Source organism: Rutilus rutilus, assembly GCF_951802725.1.
Source record: "Rutilus rutilus genome assembly, chromosome: 8".
NCBI lineage: Eukaryota > Metazoa > Chordata > Actinopteri > Cypriniformes > Leuciscidae > Rutilus > Rutilus rutilus.
The window spans coordinates 33,056,010-33,081,261 of NC_140222.1; the positions used below are offsets into that span (position 1 = coordinate 33,056,010).

General features: G+C 37.7%; 2 protein-coding genes across 2 annotated transcripts; both read right to left on the reverse strand.

The window, feature by feature from the left end:
• Positions 1–5,757: 5,757 nt before the first annotated feature.
• Positions 5,758–24,842, reverse strand: LOC311295519 (uncharacterized protein). The gene is made up of 14 exons (XM_084416958.1): positions 24,370–24,842; positions 22,386–22,514; positions 22,130–22,292; positions 21,811–22,003; positions 21,422–21,496; positions 21,121–21,210; positions 20,258–20,332; positions 19,950–20,039; positions 19,121–19,195; positions 18,808–18,897; positions 7,245–7,319; positions 6,938–7,027; positions 6,037–6,109; positions 5,758–5,820 (listed from the first exon to the last, which is right to left on the reverse strand). Exons 2-13 carry the CDS (start codon positions 22,489–22,491, stop codon positions 6,101–6,103), a joined length of 1,131 nt encoding a protein of 376 aa, XP_084273084.1. The 5' UTR covers positions 22,492–22,514; positions 24,370–24,842; the 3' UTR covers positions 5,758–5,820; positions 6,037–6,100.
• LOC311295517 (uncharacterized protein) lies at positions 10,249–17,318 on the reverse strand. Its single transcript, XM_084416953.1, has 4 exons — positions 15,653–17,318; positions 14,290–14,436; positions 14,150–14,203; positions 10,249–10,614 (listed from the first exon to the last, which is right to left on the reverse strand). Exons 1-4 carry the CDS (start codon positions 17,310–17,312, stop codon positions 10,361–10,363), a joined length of 2,115 nt encoding a protein of 704 aa, XP_084273079.1. The 5' UTR covers positions 17,313–17,318; the 3' UTR covers positions 10,249–10,360.
• Positions 24,843–25,252: the final 410 nt, after the last annotated feature.

Below are 25,252 nucleotides of genomic sequence, written 5' to 3' on the forward strand. Positions count from 1 at the left end.
TCATGGGCAATCAAGAGAACATGTGAAGAGAAGGAGGTAACTTTACTTTTATCTCAAATTCAGTATACATTTCCTGATAATAAAGTAAGTGTATATGTTCTCTTGCAGACAAGATGTTTTGTACAAATGCAGTACAGTTAAATTTAGGGCTATTTATTTATATCTCTTTCTTTAAGATTACTCTTGCATTTTGATAGTTGAAAACATTACAAAGACGTGCATAATAATCCTTCTGTTAAAGGGATACTTCATTTTTTTCATATTAAACTGTTATTCCCTTAACTAAGACGAGTTGATACATACCTCTCTCGTCTCAGTGCGTGCACTCAATCGCTCTGGCGCGCGGCTGAACTCGGATAGCACTTAGCTTAGCCCAGTTCATTCATTAGGGACGAAACAGAAATGAAGCTAGAAGCGACCAAACACCTCCAAGTTTTCCCTATTTAAATACAGTTAGTCGAGTAGTTACACAACCAAGTATGGTGACAAATTAAAACGTGGCACTTTTCTAAGCGGGTAAAAAGGATAACTATGATGTATGGCGGCATAGCACTTGGGACTAGAGATGCGCGGTTGGCGGTTACAGCCGTGGATCGGGCGGATGACGTGACGAAAAATAATATTTTAATTAAATTTGGGCGGGCGGTTGAACCAATCAAATGAAAAGTATATGTATATATTGTTAAATATTGCCATCTAACTATACCTACATCCAAATAAAAAAAATAAAAAAAATAAAAAAAAAATAAAAAAAATCGAGCACACTTTAAAATAGTCAAATTTTCATTACGCAGTAATATGGCCTAGTCGAGTCTATGCAGACTGCTTGTTATTATCAGAGATGGCAACGCCGGCGAAGGAGGTAACTTTACGTGACAAACTCAAAAAAGGAGAATTAAAAACAAAGGCAATAGAAGGTCATCCATCCATTTTTTCCCCCAAAATGCTATAAATGCATCCATATATATACGCTTAGAAAAGCGCCACGTTTTATTTTGTGTCACCATACTTGGTCGTGTAACTGTATTTAAATAGGGAAAACTTGGAGGTGTTTGGTCGCTTCTAGCTTCATTTCTGTTTGGTCCCTAATGAATGAACTGGGCTAAGCTAAGTGCTATCAAACCGTCGCCGCGCGCCAGAGCGATTGAGTGCACGCACTGAGACGAGAGAGGTATGCATCAACTCGTCTTAGTTAAGGGAATAACAGTTTAATATGAAAAGACGGTGAAGTATCCCTTTAAGGGAGTTGGGCAAAGTAAGAATTTCATTGTAGGGTATAAACCACTGTGTTTCTTCTGTGCGTAGACAATAAACCTCTTGAAACTGAATCTTACCTTCAGAGGGAGGTACACTCTCACTTACTGTGGACGACACAAATGAAACTGATCCTGTTGAAAACAATTTAACAAGTTACTTTTGTCACAGGAAAAAAATACATTTTATCAGCAGAGACTATGAATTGAATTAACATACCAAAGTCTCCCATGTCATGGTCTTGCTCTGTGGTTGTAGAGTCAATATCCATAGGCTCCACAGTTCCAAGCTCTGATGCGGTGAGATCTGTGTTGCTGTCATCAGATTCACTCCCAGTCTTCAGCATCACTTAACGCAATCTCATCTGGAAAATGGCATTAGTAAAACTCAGAGGTGGAAAGAGTACTTGAAAACCATACTTGAGTAAAAAGACAGATACCTTGCAGCATAAATTACTCGATTACAAGTCACCAATACGAGTAAAAGTGATTAACAATACTTTAGTATTATACTAAATCTAGGCTCAAAGATGCACTAGTCCTTGACACCTGAGACATGCAGGTGAAAATAAGAAACAATTGATTTGTAAAATGAGAAGTCATGTTTATTTTCTAAAATCTAAATAAAACTGAACACCTCAATAGTCTAATAAATCAGGGTCGACACAACAGCCTCTTAAAGGGATTGTTCACCCAAAAATGTAGTCAACCTCAACCCCAAACCTGTATACATTTCTTTGTTCTGCGGTACACAAAGATAGATATTTTGTAACCAAGCAGATTTTGCCAGCCAATGACTAGTACAGCAGAACAAAGAAGTTTGTAACAACTTGATGGTGAGTAAATGATGACAATTTTCATTTTTGGGTGAACTATCTATTTAAGCGTTTACAAACTCAAGTCTCAGTTAAGCTCAAGTGCACAAAAAGGCCACACGCAAACCAATATCCTTCAAAAAGGCCTTGTCAATAATGTGGATAAAAAATTTTTTTTAAGTAAAATTAAATAGTCAAAGTCTAATTGCACTGGATGTGCTGGTTTCGGACTCATCACTGGCTGCAGTCCTGACTTCATCTAAATCAACCGTCTGCGATTTAGCACCTACTAATGCACTCGCATTCACGTAAAGTAGACTTGTTGACAAGTTTGGGTGAGTAAGGGCAAAACGCACAAGATATAGTTCAGTCAATGCCACTTAGATGGAAATATCACTTTCTGCAGCAGTTTGTTTTTGCCATAAGGAAAGTTAGGTGCCATGCAAAATGTAATTTGTAATTGCATTACTCATCACAAATGTATTGGAGTAAAAAGTTCATTTTAGGGCTGTCAAACGATTAATCACGATTAATCGCATCCAAAATAAAAGTTTGTTTTTACATAATATATGTGTGTGTACGGTGTATAATTATTTTCTATATATAAATACACACACATGCATGTATATATTTAAGAAATATTTGCATGTATATACTGTGTATATATATTTATATTATATATAATTTATATTATATATAAATATTTTATATATAAATAACACATTTTTCTTAAATATATACATGCATGTGTGTGTATTTATATATAGAAAATAATTATACACCGTACACACACATATATTATGTAAAAACAAACTTTTATTTTGGATGCGATTAATCGTGATTAATCGTTTGACAGCCCTAGTTCATTTACTTCTTCAAAAGTCAAGTAGAGTAAAAGTACTTGACTAAACTTCATGTAGTCAAGTAGAGTAAAAGTAGCTAATATCTTTGATACTCAGTACAACTACAAAGTAGCCAAAAATATACTCAAGTACAGTTGCTAATTACATTTACTCAAATAGTTTACTGCTCTGGTAAAACTCTCATAAATAGCTGGACATAATCTGTGGTTGAAATAGCCACTTAAAATAAGGAAAAGAAAGTACTTGGTTTTGTACTTGCCACTTTTTGCAAAGTAGTAGTTTTGAGCTATTATACCTGCGTTTATGTTTAAGGTGGTCCATGAGCACATAAGATAAATGATTACACAATATGATATTAGGTTAATATTTAAAGTAATTCGACTGCACCTACACAAACATAATTTTGAATTACTGTCCAGCCATACTGTAGACTTAAGTTTATATTTCTGAATAGTAGTCCTCGACTCATACTTGGACATGAAAGGTGATTTTTTTTTTCTTGGAAAGGGATGCTGACAACGCCAAGTCTAGATGTTTATCTAAAAAAACAAAAACTCAGATAATATCTACAAGGGCTAATTTCTGTACATACCTTCAATTTCAATCTCATCCAGTGACTTCCCCTGGATGCTGCAAAGGTTTCCTTTACTGGCAAGTAATGACAAAGAATATTCTGACTCAGAATCAGGTATGTATTCCTTGTCAGACATGTCCTCAGCATCATCAGATGATATTTGGTCCAATGCTGGATGTGGAATTTTGTCCTGATCTGACAGCAGTTCATCATCAGAAGCCTTAGGAGACTGCTGCGCCTGAATTGGTGAGAAAGCAAATTATTTGACATGGTGATTGAATCTTATAGACAGTTCAAGTTCAACACTCACTTAGTAGATACTCACCTGTGCTGTGCTGTTAAAGTCATCTTTTAATTTGCTTGAGGCAGGATTTATGCCAGACCCCTGAACAAACTGGAACACATTTGAGTAAAATAATGTTAACACTGCAGGTCTATTTAAGTGGTTAGAGCACAACACATATACACTCTATACTAATTCGCCACATAGTTTGGACAAAAATATATTTCATATTTACATGTCGATATCTAATAATTTTAAATTCAATACCAATGTGACATTTAATTTACCTGATACATATGATTACCCATTTATTGCATTGTATTTTGTTATTTATAGCGTATCTTATTTATATGCAGCTTGTTTAAAGCATATCCAAGTATAACTAATAGGGTGCCTTTCCATTACATGTAACCAAACGACTTAGCATTCACATTAAACCAACATACAGATCCAATGCAGGCAGTCCAAGTGTTCTTAAAAACCAAAGTGATGCCTCTGGGGACGGGACCCTCTAAACTGTATGGACCTCCCAAGTCATGTTTGGGTGGGGTTTAGTGTTTGATACACATACACTCAGATATTATACTGACTGAAGCTTGAAAAAGCATGTTTAGACAAATGTCCTTCCATTCCATTGTCCACATAAAGCATGTTCTACTCAGGCGACTGTCCACATAAAGCACGTTCTACTCAGGCGACTACACACACACACATACACACACATATTGAAATAGGTTGGCAGATTTAACATTTTGCCACAAATAAGTTGTACATGAGATTTAATTTACCTCTCCAACCTTGGTGCATGGGCTGAGCTCTGGACTAGTCTGATTCGGGTGGCTGACGGCTGTATGGGTGCACTTGCTCTCAGTGGTCAGCTGTAGAAGATCAAACAGAGACAAAGGACAATAAAGAGAAAGTCCAGGGAGCGTGACACTAGAGAGGACATTTGATATCTGAATAAAAAAAGAAACCATTCTACTGTTGACAAAGACAGAGGAAAACCTTGCTTTAAAACTCACTGACAACTTCTCTGATATTAACAATCAAGAGCAAGATATTAATAAAAATCTATCTTTTGTGAGGACATACCTCTTCAGTGTCATCAGTTGTGAATGGGGGGTTTGTGGTACCACACATCTTTGGGGCCATTTCATCATCAAGGCCCTGTAAAAAGGAAAACAAATAAATAAAAAAAATATTGTAGACCGTGGACTATGGAAACTACTCTGATGAACACATTCGTGTTCACCGCGACTTCTACAGATTACCAGTTCCCACAACACAACTGGCTAAGATTTCCAAACTCCTTTTGTCAATGGAGAAAGGAAACCTTTGCAGCATCCAGGGGAAGTCACTGGATGAGATTGAAATTGAAGGTTTGTGCAGAAATTAGCCCTTGTAGATATTATTTGAGTTTTTGTTTTTTCCTTTGAATGTTTGAATGCAGCTTATTTAAAGCATATCCTATATGAAGATATACCTTCTTCATATTTTTAAATTGTAGATGGGGAATTTGTGGTTGGCCTCAGTGCCAGGAGCTGACTTCTTGTAGCCCAGTATAACTAATAGGGTGCCTATCCATTAAATGTAACCAAACAATATGTTTTCATTTACATTAAACCAACATACAGATCCAATGCAGGCAGTCCAAGTGTTCTTAAAAACCAAAGTGATGCCTCTGGGGACGGGACCCTCTAAACTGTATGGACCTCCCAAGTCATGTTTGGGTGGGGTTCAGTGTTTGATACACATACACTCAGATATTATACTGACTGAAGCTTGAAAAGGCATGTTTAGACAAATGTCCTTCCATTCCATTGTCCACATAAAGCACGTTCTACTCAGGCGACTACACACACACACATACACACACATATTGAAATAGGTTGGCAGATTTAACATTTTGCCACAAATAAGTTGTACATCAGATTTAATTTACCTCTCCAACCTTGGTGCATGGGCTGAGCTCTGGACTAGTCTGATTCGGGTGGCTGACGGCTGTATGGGTGCACTTGCTCTCAGTGGTCAGCTGTAGAAGATGAAACAGAGACAAAGGACAATAAAGAGAAAGTCCTGGGAGCGTGATACTAGAGAGGACATTTGATATCTGAATAAAAAAAAAAACCATTCTACTGTTGACAGAAAGACAGAGGAAAACCTTGCTTTAAAACTCACTGACAACTTCTTTGATATTAACAATCAAGTGCAAGATATTAATAAAAATCTATCTTTTGTGAGGACATACCTCTTCAGTGTCATCAGTTGTGGATGGGGGATTTGTGGTACCACACATCTTTGGGGCCATTTCATCAAAGGCCCTGTAAAAAGGAAAAAACAACAAAAAAAGATAAATTATAATAAATATCTTGAAGACAAGATGTTCTCTGTGTAGCGTTCAGTGAAAAGATATCATGGCTGTATTTCAGTGAGTGTTTTGTGGAAAACATGTAGTCTCTGAAACGGGTCTTTGACACTGAACAGGCCACATGACTACAGTCTGTAGACTATGAAAACTACACACTGATGAATACAGCATTTGATTACTTTGTTGTTTATCTATTGTCAGCCAACTTCGTAGAATGATTGCACTTCTAGAATAATTGACTAAGCTTTTACATGGAGTGAGGGGTTAGTCCTTTTATAGTTCTTAGATTTGCTATGATTCTTTTAAATGACATCTTGTCATGAATTTTCATCAGTGCTGTTGAATGGGTGCCTTTCCATTACATGCAACCAAACAACTTAGCATTCACATTAAACCAACATTAAGATCCAATGCAGGCAGTCCAAGTGTTCTTAAAAACCAAAGTGATGTCTCTGGGGACGGGACCCTCTAAACTGCATGGACCTCCCAAGTCATGTTTGGGTGGGGTTTAGTGTTTGATACACACACTCAGATATTATACTGACTGAAGCTTGAAAAGGCATGTTTAGACAAATGTCCTTCCATTCCATTGTCCACATAAAGCACGTTCTACTCAGGCGACTGTCCACATAAAGCATGTTCTACTCAGGAGCCTGTCCACATAAAGCACGTTCTACTCAGGCGACTACACACACACACATACACATACACACACATATTGAAATAGGTTGGCAGATTTAACATTTTGCCACAAATAAGTTGTACATGAGATTTAATTTACCTCTCCAACCTTGGTGCATGGGCTGAGCTCTGGACTAGTCTGATTCGGGTGGCTGACGGCTGTATGGGTGCACTTGCTCTCAGTGGTCAGCTGTAGAAGATGAAACAGAGACAAAGGACAATAAAGAGAAAGTCCAGGGAGCGTGACACTAGAGAGGACATTTGATATCTGAATAAAAAAAAGAAACCATTCTACTGTTGACAGAAAGACAGAGGAAAACCTTGCTTTAAAACTCACTGACAACTTCTCTGATATTAACAATCAAGTGCAAGATATTAATAAAAATCTATTTTTTGTGAGGACATACCTCTTCAGTGTCATCAGTTGTGGATGGGGGATTTGTGGTACCACACATCTTTGGGGCCATTTCATCATCAAGGCCCTGTAAAAAGGAAAAAAATATAATAATAATATTATACACATAGTAGACCGTGGATTATGAAAACTACACTCTGATGAACACAGCATTTGATGACTTCATTGTTTTTGTTCTAACATTCTGTAATGGTCAGTATCATCTATGGTGTGCTGGTTAGGTGGTGCTAACAAAAGCTATAAAAATCATGTTCCACCTGAAGCTAGATGGAAAATGTACAGTATTTTGGTATGTGAAATGTTCTATGGTTAAAGCATTTCTTATATGAGAACTAACAATTTCACAAAGTTAGTTAAATGAAGTCAAGAAGATAAAAACACTGTTTATATATATATATATATATATATATATATATATATATATATATATATATATATATATATATATATATATATATATATATAACACTTTACACACTGCACAAGATACTTGTCAGGTCTGTTGCCCCTCATGTTTTGTATATTGATCATTGTGGTTGGTTACTAGGTACCAATTAATTTATCTTACAGGTTTAGTACACTAACAGAACATCATAAACACATTACATTTATTTAATGGCCTGAAAGTACTCATATTAATGATATAACAGCCTTCCTGTGTCACTGCAACTTCATATTTAAATAAAATAATGTGGGCTACTAAGAAAGTATTTAATTCTATAAAACAAACACAATGTCTGTAATAAAAGTTAAGGCTTTAACTAGCTACGCCTTGCTCATTAAGCCATGCGGTAGCCACAAGCTCAACTTAACCTAGCTAGCTTTCATTTTAAAAACAAAACTACCAAATTTGACTTGCTGGCAATGTTACTTCTGTCCTCATCTCTACCTGCTGTCCTCCACCTCTTTAGCCTGAGGCTTAATGAGCAGGACATGTTGATAGCCACTCAAGCTAGCTCAGCTAACATTGTGGTAAATATATAGCATTTTACAGTAATTGTAAGTTACAAGTTACAATTTCTTGCAAATAAGAAACACTTAATGCAAAAATGCAACTATATTTATAAATATAATTATTACCTGTATGTATTTAATCCAGTAAATCCAACGACGTCGAGCTGACACTTCCGAGGTGTGGTCCATTAGGTATTTAATTAGCGACAGCTGGGCCATGTGCTGTGGGCGGAGCTTCCCGTCGACTTCCGTTTGTTACCGCCCACATGCGCAAACCAGCCAATCACAAGACGGCCCGCCAAAATGCACCGTGTGTATCAGAAATGTGTATGAAACTGCAATATAAAACCCAGCTGTGGGGTCGCTGTTCTATACACTGGGATACACTCAAAATCAGGTCAAGTGGTAAATGAGGACTTTCAAAGAAAAAGAGAATATATGTTGTTCAGACACTAACAAATGCAGTTACACTCTTTGATTTACGAGGACCTTGGCATAGTCCCCGTATTACCCTTAGGTCCGTGGAGCCCAGGTGAAATGTCTGGCGTGTTGTCCGTGTAAACCACATATACCAACACACACACACACACACACACACACACACACACACACACACACACATACTGGTTTATGTGGATTAGCCAGACTTTTTCTCCAAACAGGCCCGGTGGTGGTTTAGATGGACTACCCTTTCCTGAGGTCCTAGAGCTATGAGAGTTAGATTAAAACACTCAAAAAAATTTGAAAAAAATTCAGGACACTTTAGACTTCAGATACACCCTTCAGAGCGTGATACACACCACCCTAAAACTATTGTGGTTTATAGAGACAGTTCTCTTTTTGAAGAATATGTGACTTATAAGGACCAAAACAAACATTATTGGGACTTTAAAGGGACAATGACGTCACTTGCTCATTAACATAAATACACATTAACATAAATACACATTAACCTGACACCACCAAGCATTAATGGGACTTGAATTATTATTTTATTGGACAACTCTTAACATCACCAGTGTTAGTTGGTGACACTGACTAACAGCCAGATAACAGCCTGTAAGAGCTAAACAATAGATTGTCACACAACACAAGTGCCATGACAATAAGAATTGAGCAAAAAAGGTCAAAGTTATTCTTACCCAACTTCAAAAGACCCATGGTTGCTCATAACAAAAAATTAATAAAATGTAAAAAAAATAAAAGCTGTTTTACAGTTTGCTTTTGTGACGGCCTCTTTGTCATTCGAACTTCTGTTTTTGTACTGCACATCATTACAAACTATAACAGGCAGACAACAACTTAAAACACAAGAGCCACACTTTTTAAAACATTAAAGGAACTTTGGACTTTTGGGACATTAGCTTAATCCCGTATCCCCCAGAGTTAGACAAGTCCATACATACCCTTCTCATCTCCGTGTGTGCCGTAACTCTGTCTGACGCACCCACCGCTAGCCTAGCTTAGCACAAAGACTGGAGGTAAACAGCTCCAGCTAGCACACTGCTCCCAATAAGTGACAAAATAACGCCAACATTTTCCTATTTACATGTTGTGATTTGTATAGTCACAGCATGTACAAATAACAAGGTCACATGAGACACAGCCATCTTCTAACCGTATACATACTGGGAACTATATTCTCAGAAGGCGAAGCACTGCTAATTCTGCTGAGGGATTTGCTCGCAGCGCCTGAGAAGCCCTATGGTAAGGGGCAGAGAGTTCGCTCAGAGGGTTGCGCTAATCACTCCAGCCAGCAGTGCTTCGCCTTCTATAGAAGTACATTCTATGAGAATATTGTTCCCTGTATGTAAACGGTTAGAAGATGGCTGTGTCTAATGTGACCTTGTTATTTGTACACGCTGTGACTATTAAAAAAATAAATAAATTCACAACATGTAAATAGGAGAATGTTGGCGTTATTGTGTCACTTACTGGGAGCAGTATGCTAGCTGGAGCCATTTACCTCCAGTCTTTGTGCTAAGCTAGGCTAGCGGTGGGTGCGTCAGACAGAGTTACGGCACACACAGAGATGAAAAGGGTATGTATGGACTTGTCTAACTCTGGGGGATACGGGGAATAAGCTAATGTCCCAATAGGTCGGCGTGTTCCTTTGACAATTGTGGTGGTGTTTCTATGTTTGTGTTAGTGTATTTAAATCTTTTCTTTTTCTGACTGCCTCTTTGCAGCTATTCCTCTATTTCGAACAAAGTCCCTTATATTTTGCACTGTTCTTTGTGCCAACACGGGGTCTTCCACCAGTTTGCAGTGACTGCATTCAGTTTTGGTGGCCAGTTTTCCCCTGCTTATATGACCTTTGAAGTGTCGCATTACTGCAGCGACCTCAGCCTTAGACCACACTTTCTTTGCCACTCTTCTGGATCCATGTTCCTCATCAGCATAATTCCCTGGAAGATAGGCAAACAAAAATGAATAGATCACAAAATGTGTTGTCCAGCTGAAGCCATCAAAACTTGAGTTCAGTTAACCCTCTGAGGTCGGCAAACGCGCCCCCGCGTTTTGCTGGATTTTCTTCACATTGTAGAACTATAAACTTAAATTACTCCGTCATTTATGGTCATACAGAAAAAAGAAATATAAAAAAATAATCTGTGATATTTCTACTTTTGTATGTGTCCACTTACAATCAAATCAAAACATTGTGCTTTTGTAAAATAAAGAAAATAAACAGGGTGTGCGTTCTGCCTCTCCGTCGCAGTGAACTTTTTTTTCTTGAGCACGTCTATAAACTGAAACAAAACTCAGCGAATACTTGTCACACATTTATGAGCCATATACCTTTATAAACATTTAAGTGTGTACTTTTAAATGATCGGATTCAAACTGAAAACAAATATTCTCTGTTTAAGTAATTTGTATAAAACCAACAAGATGTCCAGCTTCTCAAACGCTTCCTAATCATTTTTAATTTGAACACGCCTACTCGCGCAAAAGACATTCACATGCAAATCTCCACAAGGAACGCGAACGCGCTCATTACCTCAAAAACAAAGCACCAACAAACTTCACAAGTCTCTGCTTTTCGTCGAGTTTGAAAGACGCGCCGTGAGCTTACATTGGATTTAGGCTACCTCAGAAGAAGAACGCGATTTGAAGACAAAGATGTAAGGTAAGAAATTCTTACATATTAGTTTGTTATTGTTGCATAAATTTCACATTGCAGTTGAACTGTCTCTAGATATATGGTGAATATTATAATATTTAGACCCGTGTTTACGGTTACTGTGTTTGTGGATATCTGCTCAAACTTAGATATGTATATGGTAACCATAATGTTTTATATTTGAGCGCAATCGCGTTTGAATGTATCATATTTGATACATTCGAAAAGCAAAACGCACCAAACGGCTTCATGTTTTTACTATTATCTCATTTCATATCATCATAACGAATGGAAACATTTGAAGTAACATGATAATCAATATATTTTTCTCTAGCGTAGTTGTTACTGAAATCTTTTGGAAGATTTATATGCTGCTATATAGGTTATTGTTATTATTTTATGCACCACTGTGCATAGCCTATGCTTACAAGGCACAACAAACCTGGTGTTCATTATATTATATATTGTTGGAAACATTTGTGTGTGTATGTATTCTGTGAATTTTAAAAAGCAATTTTAACCAGAAAATTCTAAAATTTATTCCCAATAAATTTTAGAACTATATTCCCTATAGTTTCTCTTGATATCAGTATGTTCACTTTTTTTTTCTTTCAGGGCCCAGATGCCACTGAGTCCTGCTGACTTCAACATTCACATGAGTCTCTGTATATGAACATGGTAAAGTGAAAATCAAACACCTTGGAAATGAAAGGTATGTACAATGTTTTTAGGAATGGCACAAAGGTCTCTGTCTTTAGTTCAGTGTATTAAATAATGTGCTTTTTTTGTCATTTGTTGTGTATATTTGGATTATGTGTGTTGTAAATAAATCCAAACAATCAAAAAGCCATTCTTTTTTAAATCTCCTCATTCTTTGTGCAAGGTTGCTCAGAATGATAGGGCCTGATAGCTCCTCATAGGGCCATTAGGGCCACTTTGTCTTTCTCAGGTGTGAAAAGCTTACATATTAATGACATGATCACACCTCCCGCATAAAGCTTTCTCACACAAAACACGTCTTACAGTTTTTAAATCAATATATTGTCTTATCTGAATGAGCAGTCAGGGTGATTTTCACATAGTTTTGGAGCAAATATTCTAGGCTACGTGATACAATTTTCAAACGTCTTGTGAAGAAATAATCAGTATGGGTTTCATGACCTTATTTCAGTGACAATTTTTATTTGTATTTTCACAAACCACGCATAAAATGTCATTATCTCAAAACTACAAACTTTTACATACATGCTGCTGATATATTATTGTAGCAGAGTTTGTGCTGAATACAGTGTAATCAGACTTTAGCCATGAAAATGTCACAAGTAACAGAAATAAGCACAAATGTCAGAGCATGTCAGAACACCTCCAGGGCCCAGAAAACAGCTCAGACCCCAGAGGGTTAATGCCACAGTTGACAAGAAATTGCAGTTTACTTTTCTTAATTCACTTTGGGTATCAGTTGGTTGCTCACTCGATGTGATTTCACCAACTTTACTAGCCCACATTAGAGTGTGGACAATATGGAGTGTATTTTTAGAATGTCTTTGCTGTTCATCTATTTATGTGGCCAAACCTTTTGATATTTGAATTAATTGCAGTAAGTAATACTACAATTAGTAACATGTCTTAAGTAATTTTGGCATTGTACTTCAACACACCGTATTTTAAATGAAACAAAGACTATGGGATTTAAGGTCTGATTCTCAGTTTAAATCTGATTTCATAAGGTTAGCTAAATAGTGTTGGAACTTGGTCTGAAAGTTTAGTCTTGATATTAAAACCGTACGTAACAATCAGCCTAATACTACTTTTAACCTCTTAATCTTCCAGATTTTGTGGCATGTTGTGACTGTCATCCAGACCAATTAATTTTTAGTCTTTTAACCAACTTGCTAAAAAGAGAATTAATAGAACCTACTCATGGGCAATCAAGAAAACATGTGAAGAGGAGGAGGTAACTTTACTTTTATCTCAAATTCAGTATACATTTCCTGATAATAAAGTGTATATGCTCCCTTGCAGACAAGATGTTTTGTACAAATGCAGTACAGTTAAATTCAGGGCTATTTATTTATATCTCTTTCTTTAAGATTACTCTTGCATTTTGATGGTTGAAAACTTCAGAGACAGGAAACATCACAAAGACGTGCATAATAATCCTTCTGTTAAAGGGATACTTCACCGTTTTTTCATATTAAACTATGTTATTCCCTTAACTAAGACGAGTTGATACATACCTCTCTCGTCTCAGTGCATGCACTCGCTCTGGCGCGCAGCGACACTTTGATAGCAGTTAGCTTAGCACAGTATATTCAATGGTATCTAACAGCAATGAATTTAGAAGTGACCAAACACCTCCACATTTTCCCTATTTAAATACAGTTACACGAGTAGTTACACGACCAAGTATGGTGACACAAAATAAAACGTGGCTCAGAAACGCTTAGAAAAGTGCCACGTTTTATTTTGTGTCACCATACTTGGTCGTGTAACTACTCGTGTAACTGTATTTAAATAGGGAAAACGTGGAGGTGTTTGGTCGCTTCCAGCTTCATCTCTGTTTGGTCCCTAATGAATGAACTGGGCTAAGCTAAGTGCTATCAAAGTGTCGCTGCGCGCCAGAGCGATTGAGTGCACGCACTGAGACAAGAGAGGTATGTATCAACTCATTTTAGTTAAGGGAATAGCATAGTTTAATATGAAAAAATTGTGAAGTATCCCTTTAAGGGAGTTGGGCAAAGTAAGAATTTCATTGTAGGGTATAAACCACTGTGTTTCTTCTGTGCATAGACAATAAACCTCTTGAATCTGAATCTTACCTTCAGAGGGAGGTACACTCTCACTTACTGTGGACGACACAAATGACACTGATCCTGTTGAAAACATAATTTAACAAGTTACTTTTGTCACAGGAAAAAATACATTTTATCAGCAGTGACTATGAATTGAGTTAACATACCAAAGTCTCCCATGTCATGGTCTTGCTCTGTGGTTGTAGAGTCAGAAACCATAGGCTCCACAGGTCCAAGCTCTGATGCGGTGAGATCTGTGTTGCTGTCATCAGATTCGCTCCCACTGTCTTCAGCATCACTTAACGCAATCTCATCTGGAAAATGGCATTAGTAAAACTCAGAGGTGGAAAGAGTACCTGAAAACCATACTTGAGTAAAAAGTCAGATACCTTGCAGCATAAATTACTCTATTACAAGTTACCAATACCAATACGACTTGAGTAAAAGTGATTTTAACAGTACTTTTGTATTTTACTTGTACTAAATTAAGGCTCAAAGATGCACTAGTCCTTGACACCCGAGACATGCAGGTGAAAATAAGAAACAATTGATTTGTAAAATGAGAAGTCATGTTTATTTTCTAAAATCTAAATAAAACTGAACACCTCAATAGTGCAATAAATCAGGGTCGACACAACAGCCTCTTAAAGGGATTGTTCACCCAAAAATGAAAATTCTGTCTTCATGTAGTCAACCTCAAGTTGTTCCAAACCTGTATACATTTCTTTGTTCTGCTGTACACAAAGATAGATATTTTAGATATTTTTGTAACCAAGCAGATCTTGCCAGCCATTGACTAGTACAGCAGAACAAAGACAAGTTTGGAACAACTTGAGGGTGAGTAAATGACAGAATTTTTATTTTTGGGTGAACCATCTATTTAAGCGTCTACAAACTCTCAAGTCTCAGTTAAGCTCAAGTGCACAAAAAGGCCACACGTAAACCAAAAATGTAGTCAAGTAGAGTAAAAGTCGCTAATATCTTTGATACTCAGTCCAACTACAAAGTAGCCAAAAAGATACTCAAGTACAGTTACTAATTACATTTATTCAAATAGTTTACAGCTCTGGTAAAACACTCAAATAGCTGGACATAAAAATCTGTGGTTGAAATAGCCACATCAAATAAAAAGACCTAGGGAAAAGATAGTACTTGGTTTTGTACTTGCCACTTTTTGCAAAGTAACTATTTTTACTTGAGTAGTTTTGAGCTATTATACCCATTTATGTTTAATGTGGTCCATGAGCACATAAGATAAAATGATTACACAATATGATATTAGGTTAATAATTAACGTAATTCGACTGCACCTACACAAACATAATTTTGAATTACTGTCCAGCCATACTGTAGACTTAAGTTTATATTTCTGAATAGTAGTCCTCGACTCATATTTGGACATGAAAGGTGATTTTTTTTTTTCTTGGAAAAGGAGGCTGACTACGCCAAGTCTAGATGATTATAAATTAACATTCAAAGGAAAAAACAAAAACTCAGATAATATCTACAAGGGCTAATTTCTGTACAAACCTTCAATTTCAATCTCATCCAGTGACTTCCCCTGCATGCTGGAAAGGTTTCCTTTCTCCATTGACAAAAGGAGTTTGGAAATCTTAGCCAGTTGTGTTGTGGGAACTGGTAATCTGTAGAAGTCGCGGTGAACACGAATGTCGTGACCCAGGAAATCTGCAACCTGATCAAGTTCATTGTGTTTTAAATTAAGGACTTGTGAGAGTGTGGCAACATGTTTCCTGAGTTGCGTTGACCTAAGGTACTCAGGGTGCTTTGCTCCACACTGGCTTGCATGAACACGCAAACAGTCCTGTCCTCTGTAGTGGCTCATTGACGTTGGTCTTGCAAACAGGAAGACATTTGTGGCACAAATGCCACATTCAGTTCTTCTACTGGCAAGTAGTGACAAAGCATCCACCAGACTTGGTGTGAGCAGAACGGCAACCTTTCTGCCCCTTTTCCCCATGATTTCAATTCGGCTGAAATAGTTACAAAGCTTCTGTTCAGTCTTCGACAACCCCAGTGCAACATCTTCATGGAGCTTTGTGTTGTCCCTTTCATGAAAACTTTTGAGGCGCATTTTCGAAACTTCCCCAGCACGTCTTCGATTGAAGACAATGATTTGTGCAAGTGTGAGTTTTGCAAGTTGAGCATAGTTCTGAGTGGTGGCCTCTTCTTTCAAGCTGCAGAAGGCACTTTCTGCAGATTTCTCTAGGTACTGATGAAGGATCTGAACATCTTCAGTGAAGGGCAATGTTGATGGTTTATTGTATTTGGCATCACTCAGTGTGTTCAGGGCACTGTGAGACACCAACTCAGACCACCTGGAGGTGTACAACTTCTTGAATATGTCAGTGTGCCTGATCAGTTCTTCATCTTCTGCCATGAGTGCCCTACAATGAATAATGTCCGCGATTTTCTTCAGTGTATGCCCCAGTTTCAGCGCAAGGCTTGGTTTCTGGTACGAGTGTTTTTGTTCATCAAAACCTGAAACTTTCTTTACTGCTTGCACAACTCTCTGGAAGTTAGCAGGTTTAACAGCGTCCTCTAGGTTATGTACTGAGAATTCTGTACGCAGGCATAACAACAAACGCCCCACTTCACGGAGCTTTTGTCGAATGTATTCATATTTTGTAGGGTCTTGTCCATGTTTGTTGTAGAGTGACTGGGCAAACTGAATGATAGAGAAGTCATTTCGCACAACTGAGGCCACCTCATCTTGTTTCATTACACTAAGGAGCTTCCACACTCCACTTGAGATCTGCTGACAGAATGTAGACTCCAGAGTTGCAGCCAAGCCCAGTACTTTGGTTCTCCCAGGTGTCTCACCCAAATCTTCGTTTTCTGGCCTAAAGGGGCATCTGCGGACATGTCTCCAAAGCTCCTTACGTATGTACATCCCTTGACAATACATACAGTGGATAAACTTTCCTGCCAGTGCTTTAGCTTTTGGCTTTCTCTTCACTTTCAGTGACCCTGTTCCATCTTGCAAAACTGCAATATTATGTTTAAAATTTCCCTTATTCCTCATTTTTTCTAATAATATCTTGCGCTCTTTTGAGTCCTCAGGAAGGGAAAATGCTTGGACAATTTCAGTATGTGTCTTGTGTGTTTTCAAGTGGCGGGAAATTTTGCTTTGTGGCTTACCACAAACAAAACAGTAATTTTTTTTACTCATAAACAGATGTGGTGATTCTTGTTCATGAGTCACAGCTTCATCCTCTAGCTTTTCCTTTGATGAGTCTTTGATAGAATTTGCTGAATTAGATGTGTCAGCAGCATTGGGAATCATCTTATTTTTAAGGGGTGGCCAACATTTTGATATACTGGGCACAACTGGGGTGCCTGTGTCTGACCCAAAAGATGTTCCAACATCAGGTACTACTGGTTTTACTTGAATATGTGCAGCGCTTGCCTCACTTGACATTAAGGGTATGCTGGCATCTGAATCATATTCATCTTCATATTCTGACTCCGAATCAGGTATGTATTCCTTGTCAGACATGTCCTCAGCATCATCAGATGATATTTGGTCCAATTCTGGATGTGGAATTTTGTCCTGATCTGACAGCAGATCATCATCAGAAGCCTTAGGAGACTGCTGCAACTGAATTGGTGAGAAAGCAAAATTATTTTACATGGTGATTGTATCTTATAGACAGTTCAAGTTCAACACTCACTTAGTAGATACTCACCTGTGCTGTGCTGTTAAAGTCATCTCTTTTAATTTGCTTGAGGCAGGATTTATGCCAGACCCCTGAACAAACTGGAACACATTTGAATAAAATAATGTTAACACTGCAGGTCTATTTAAGTGGTTAGAGCACAACACATATACACTCTATACTAATTCACTAAATATCTAACCTGTGCATCGATAGCCAAGCCACTTGAAGGAAGATATGGGTCCCACACAACGAACACACTTGTCCAAGGAGGATACTGTTGCGCACACAAGGCGGTGTTTTTGACACTGTTGGCGAAAAATTTAATTGTAGTATTTATTTATACCACATAGTTTGGACAAAGATATTTCATATTTACATGTCGATATCCAATCATTTTAAATCCAATACCTATGTGACATTTAATTTACCTCATACATATGATTACCCTTCTATTGCATTGTATTTTGTTATCTATAGCGTATCTTATTTATATGCAGCTTATTTAAAGCATATCCTATATGAAGATATACCTTCTTCATATTTTTAAATTGTAGATGGGGAATATGTAGTTAGCCTCAGTGCCAGGAGCTGACTTCTTGTAGCCCAGTATAACTAATAGGGTGCCTATCCATTACATGTAACCAAACAACTTAGCATTCACATTAAACCAACATACAGATCCAATGCAGGCAGTCTTAAAAACCAAAGTGATGCCTCTGGGGACAGGACCCTGTAAACTGTATGTCATATTTGGGTGGGGTTCAGGGTTTGATACACATACACTCAGATATTATACTGACTGAAGCTTGAAAAAGCATGTTTAGACAAATGTCCTTCCATTCCATTGTCCACATAAAGCATGTTCTACTCAGGTGACTGTCCACATAAAGCATGTTCTACTCAGGCGACCACACACACACACACACACACATATTGAAATAGGTTGGTAGATTTAACATTTTGCCACAAATAACTTCACTAAGTTGTACATGAGATTTAATTTACCTCTCCAACCTTGGTGAGTGGGCTGAGCTCTGGACTAGTCTGATTCGGGTGGCTGACGGCTGTATGGGTGCACTTGCTCTCAGTGGTCAGCTGTAGAAGATGAAACAGAGACAAAGGACAATAAAGAGAAAGTCCTGGGAGCGTGACACTAGAGAGGACATTTGACATCTGAATGAAAAAAATTAACCATTTCTACTGTTGACAGAAAGACAGAGGAAAACCTTGCTTTAAAACTCACTGACAACTTCTTTGATATTAACAATCAAGAGCAAGATATTAATTAAAAAAAAATCTATCTTTTGTGAGGACATACCTCTTCAGTATCATCAGTTGTGGATGGGGGATTTGTGGTACAACACATCTTTGGAGACATTTCATCATCAAGGCCCTGTAAAAAGGAAAAAAAAAATAATAATATATATTGTAGACCGTGGACTATGGAAACTACACTCTGATGAACACATTCGTGTTCACCACGACTTCTACAGATTACCAGTTCCCACAACACAACTGGCTAAGATTTCCAAACTCCTTTTGTCAATGGAGAAAGGAAACCTTTGCAGCATTCAGGGGAAGTCACTGGATGAGATTGAAGGTTTGTACAGAAATCAGCCCTTGTGGATATTATCTGAGTTTTTGCATATCCTATATGAAGATATACCAAGTTCTTCATATTTTTAAATTGTAGATGGGGAATTTGTGGTTAGCCTCAGTGTCTGGAGCTGACTTCATGTAGCCCAGTATAACTAATAGGGTGCCTATCCATTACATGTAACCAAACAACTTAGCATTCACATTAAACCAACATACAGATCCAATGCAGGCAGTCTTAAAAACCAAAGTGATGCCTCTGGGGACAGGACCCTGTAAACTGTATGTCATATTTGGGTGGGGTTCAGGGTTTGATACACATACACTCAGATATTATACTGACTGAAGCTTGAAAAAGCATGTTTAGACAAATGTCCTTCCATTCCATTGTCCACATAAAGCATGTTCTACTCAGGTGACTGTCCACATAAAGCATGTTCTACTCAGGCGACTACACACACACACACACACACACACACACACACATATTGAAATAGGTTGGCAGATTTAACATTTTGCCACAAATAAGTTGTACATGAGATTTAATTTACCTCTCCAACCTTGGTGAGTGGGCCGAGCTCTGGACTAGTCTGATTTGGGTGGCTGACGGCTGTATGGGTGCACTTGCTCTCAGTGGTCAGCTGTAGAAGATGAAACAGAGACAAAGGACAATAAAGAGAAAGTCCAGGGAGCGTGACACTAGAGAGGACATTTGACATCTGAATAAAAAAATAAAATAAACCATTCTACTGTTGACAGAAAGACAGAGGAAAACCTTGATTAAAACACAGACAACTTTTCTGATATTAACAATCAAGAGCAAGATATTAATAAAAATCTATCTTTTATGAAGATATACCTCTTCAGTATCATCAGTTGTGGAAGGGGGATTTGTGGTACCACACATCTTTGGAGCCATTTCATCATCAAGGCCCTGTAAAAAAAAAAAAAAAAAAGATAAATTATAATAAATATCTTGAAGACAAGATGTTCCCTGTGTAGCATTCAGTGAAAAGATATCATGGCTGTATTTCAGTGAGTGTTTTGTGGAAAACATGTCGTCTCTGAAACGGTTCTTTAGTCGCTGAACAGGCCACATGACTACAGTCTGTAGACTATGAAAACTACACTGATGAATACAGCATTTGATGACTTGTTTATCTATTGTCAGCCCACTTCCTAGAATGATTGCACTTCTAGAATAATTGACTGTAAGCTTTTACATGGAGTGAGGGGTTAGTCCTTTTATAGTTCTTAGATTTGCTATGATTCTTTTTAAATGACATCTTGTCATGAATTTTCGTCAGTGCTGTTGAATGGGTGACTTTCCAGTACATGTAATTAAACAACTTAACATTCACATTAAACCAACATACAGATCCAATGCAGGCAGTCTTAAAAACCAAAGTGATGCCTCTGGGGACAGGACCCTGTAAACTGTATGGACCTCCCAAGTCATATTTGGGTGGGGTTCAGGGTTTGATACACATACACTCAGATATTATACTGACTGAAGCTTGAAAAAGCATGTTTAGACAAATGTCCTTCCATTCCATTGTCCACATAAAGCATGTTCTACTCAGGCGACTGTCCACATAAAGCATGTTCTACTCAGGCGACCACACACACACACACACACACACACACATATTGAAATAGGTTGGTAGATTTAACATTTTGCCACAAATAACTTCACTAAGTTGTACATCAGATCTAATTTACCTCTCCAACCTTGGTGAGTGGGCTGAGCTCTGGACTAGTCTGATTCGGGTGGCTGACGGCTGTATGGGTGCACTTGCTCTCAGTGGTCAGCTGTAGAAGATGAAACAGAGACAAAGGACAATAAAGAGAAAGTCCAGGGAGCGTGACACTAGAGAGGACATTTGACATCTGAATAAAAAAAATTAACCATTTCTACTGTTGACAGAAAGACAGAGCTTGCTTTAAAACTCACTGACAACTTATTTAATATTAACAATCAGAGCAAGATATTTATAAAAATCTATCTTTTGTGAGGACATACCTCTTCAGTATCATCAGTTGTGGATGGGGGATTTGTGGTACCACACATCTTTGGAGCCATTTCATCATCAAGGCCCTGTAAAAAAAAAAAATATATATATATATATTGTAGACCGTGGACTATGAAAACTACACTCTTGATGAACACAGCATTTGATGACTTGTCAAACATTGTTTTTGTTCTACCAGTCTGTATCATCCACCATAGTCAGTATCATCTATGGTGTGCTGGTTAGGTGGTGCTAACAAACTGCTAACAAAAGCTATAAAAATCATGTTCCACCTGAAGCTTGATGGAAAACATACAGTATTTTGGTATGTGAAATGTTCTATGGTTAAAGTATTTCTTATATGAGAACTATCAATTTCACAAAGTCAAATTTTGCCCACCTTGGATCTCCATGGCCAGTCTGAGTCACCATAATTATAGGTGATCTCCTCTCCTGGACTTATGTCTCGAACTGCAAACAAACAGAGATGGGGCTTCCCTTGCACAGTGAGGTACTTAATCTTGGCATTAGGATTAATATGGTCATCATTGACAAGTCTGCCTAGTGACGAATTCTCTGTTGCTGCATCAACACTACAAAAACACAAGTAACATTTTCAAAACAATCAGTTTCTATACTAATGCAATGTAAATTAACCTGACGTGAGAAAAGAGAAAGAGAGTCATAATTCTGATTGGATTAACCAGTGACATACGTACCACCACAGTTTTCCATTAAAATGGAACTCGAACATAAACACTTTAAGAAGGTCATGGTAAATTCTCTGTCTCCTCTCACATTCTTGCTTGCTTATTAGATCACCTCTGTATTCCAATAGAAAGTCTCCTTTTTCAAATGGAACAGAGGCGAAGATGCCGCGACCTAATTCATCAAAGACAAAACAACAAATAAGTGGCAAAAAATTATATGTATTAAAGTCGAATCATGATTAAACAATCAGAAGATTCAACTTACCCTTTTCAGCATTGATGTACTTGATGTCAAGTCCCACTTTGTCACTTTCAGCAGTAATATAAAATCTTGCATCATCCTTTGGATTAATGCGTCTACGCCGCTTCATGTTTACTCTTTACAAGTGTCAGCCTAAATTACAAAAAGTTATTGTCAGGATTACAATGTTCACTGGGACAAGCATGATCAGAAAACAAAAGTCTGGGTAATGTACATAGTTATGTATCTGGCCAGAAGCCAAATTATGTGCTCATAACTGGACCATGCATATTATATTGATTCTTTTAAGAATACATTGAAAAGTGTAACAGCATATTTCACACAAAGTAACAGGCTGGTGGGAGTCTGTACTACATAACAGGAGGATGACAGCTTTAATCTACAGCTGTGCTGGACCACATTCAGACTAAATTTCATCCTTCCTCCAACTGATTTTGTTTTCTGATTTTAGAAAGTCACTGACCACATAAGATAATTTCTCTAATCAAAAACCAAATCGAGCGAATCTCTAGTAGGCTTCATAGACCATTTTGCTCAGTGTTATCATCCAAAAATAACAGACAGGTAGCAAGAAAAAAAGTTTTAACTAAGAGCAGCTGTGTTTAGTTTTCCAGGATAAAATCTTAAATTGATAGCCTACATATTCTGTCAGATTCTCTTCTCTTTATATCATACTCTCTACTTTTTCTCTTTCTTCATGTGACAGTAATGGGACTCACATTGTGTGTTTAAGTCCTTTTAAATTTGGTTTCTTTGGTCAGTATGAATTACAGATTATTATGACATTAAAAAGAACCAGGACATGAAATGTTATCACTCTGATGCTTTTGGCATAAGAACTGTTTTAGAATTACTCAAATAATTAACATGCAACTGAACTGACTGGTCAAAAGTAAGTAAAACTACAAGAGAAAAGGCAGTCCCATCCCCTCTACAAGTTTACTAGATTCAACATAGTCATATCTTTGGAAAGTAGTCTAAATGCAGGAGGCTCAGTAAGCATGTGCTGGTTGCTATAGAAACTATGGTGCTTATACTACTGCCTCTATCCTCCTCAGCTAACTAAATGAACAGTGTAAAGATCTAACAGTAAACAGTAACAGTAAACACTGGTTTTAATTTTTTTTTTTTTTAAATAACACTCTACACACTGCACAAGATACCTGTCAGGTCTGTTGCCCCTCATGTTTTGTATATTGATCATTGTGGTTGGTTACTATGGTACCAATTAATTTATCTTACAGGTTTAGTACACTAACAAAACATCATAAACACATTACATTTATTTAATGGCCTGAAAGTACTCATATTAATGATATCACAGCCTTCCTGTGTCACTGCAACTTCATAAAAATACAATAATGTTGGGCTACTAAGAAAATATTTAATTCTATAAAACAAACACAATGTCTGTAGTAAAGGTCCAGACTTTATCAATTACAAAAGCTACAAGTGGATACAGACAGGCAGTACATAAGCTTGTTAATCAACTTATTGAGTTACTTACAGACCAGGAAAACCAAAGATGATATCAATACATCCTCTTAGTTCTTTTATTGTTCCAATTCCAAAAAAACAGAGTTGTCAACTAGCTGCTTTCTAGTCCTCCTCTCCTCTCTGCAGGCATCCACTTCACGTGCTAAACGAGGCTTAACGAGCAGGCCACGTAGCTTCGTCCTGCTCGTTAAGCCATGCAGTAGCCACAGCTCAACTTAACCTAGCTAGCTTTCATTTTAAAAACAAAACTAACAAATTTGACCTGCTGGCAATGTTACTTCTGTCCTCATCTCTACCTGCTGTCCTCCACCTCTTTAGCCTGAGGCTTAATGAGCAGGACATGTTGATAGCCACTCAAGCTAGCTCAGCTAACATTGTGGTAAATATATAGCATTTTACAGTAATTGTAACTTACAAGTTACAATTTCTTGCAAATAGGAAACACTACTTCATGCAAAAATGCAACTATATGTATAAATATAATTATTACCTGTATGTATTTAATCCAGTAAATCCAATGACGTCGAGCTGACACTTCCGAGGTGTGGTCCATTAGGCATTTAATTAGCGACTGCTCTAGGCCATGCTTCTGGGCGGAGCTTCGCGTTGACTTCCGTTTGTTACCGCCCACGTGCGCAAACCAGCCAATCACAAGACGGCCCGCCAAAATGCCCCGTGTGTATCAGAAATGTGTATGAAACTGCAATATATAACCCAGCTGTGGGGTCGCTGTTCTATACACTGGGATACACTCAAAATCAGGTCAAGTGGTAAATAAGGACTTTCAAAGAAAAAGAGAATTTATGTTGTTCAGACACTAACAGATGCAGTTACACTCTTTGATTTATGAGGACCTTGGCATAGTCCCCGTATTACCCTTAGGTCCGGGGAGCCCAGGTGAAATGTCCGGCGTGTTGTCCGTGTAAACCACATATCCCAACACACACACACACACACACACACACACACACACACACAGAGCTTCCTTATTGTCCATCAAAGACAATGCATACTGACAGTATCTCTAGTGGTTTCCTCTATATAGTCTGGAGAGGTTGCTGTTTATGCCAAAAGATGTTCTGTGAAATGTAAACAGGACTCAGGAAACACCTATAGATGATCTTATCCAGAATAACTTGATGTCATTTTTCAGTAGACATCTTCAGTGTTGCAGATTAGTAAAATAACATGTACTTGAGGTACTGGTAGACATATGTGTTCGATCAGGAAAACACTCCTTCAGAAGTTTATTAAATTGGAAACCAGAAGCCTACAAAAAGCTTACAGTCTGTTCGCATTTACGCCTTTGAGCTTTGAATATTTTCACAGAAGTCTTGGGAATAACTGTCTTATTGTGGATTTCTCTCTGTATG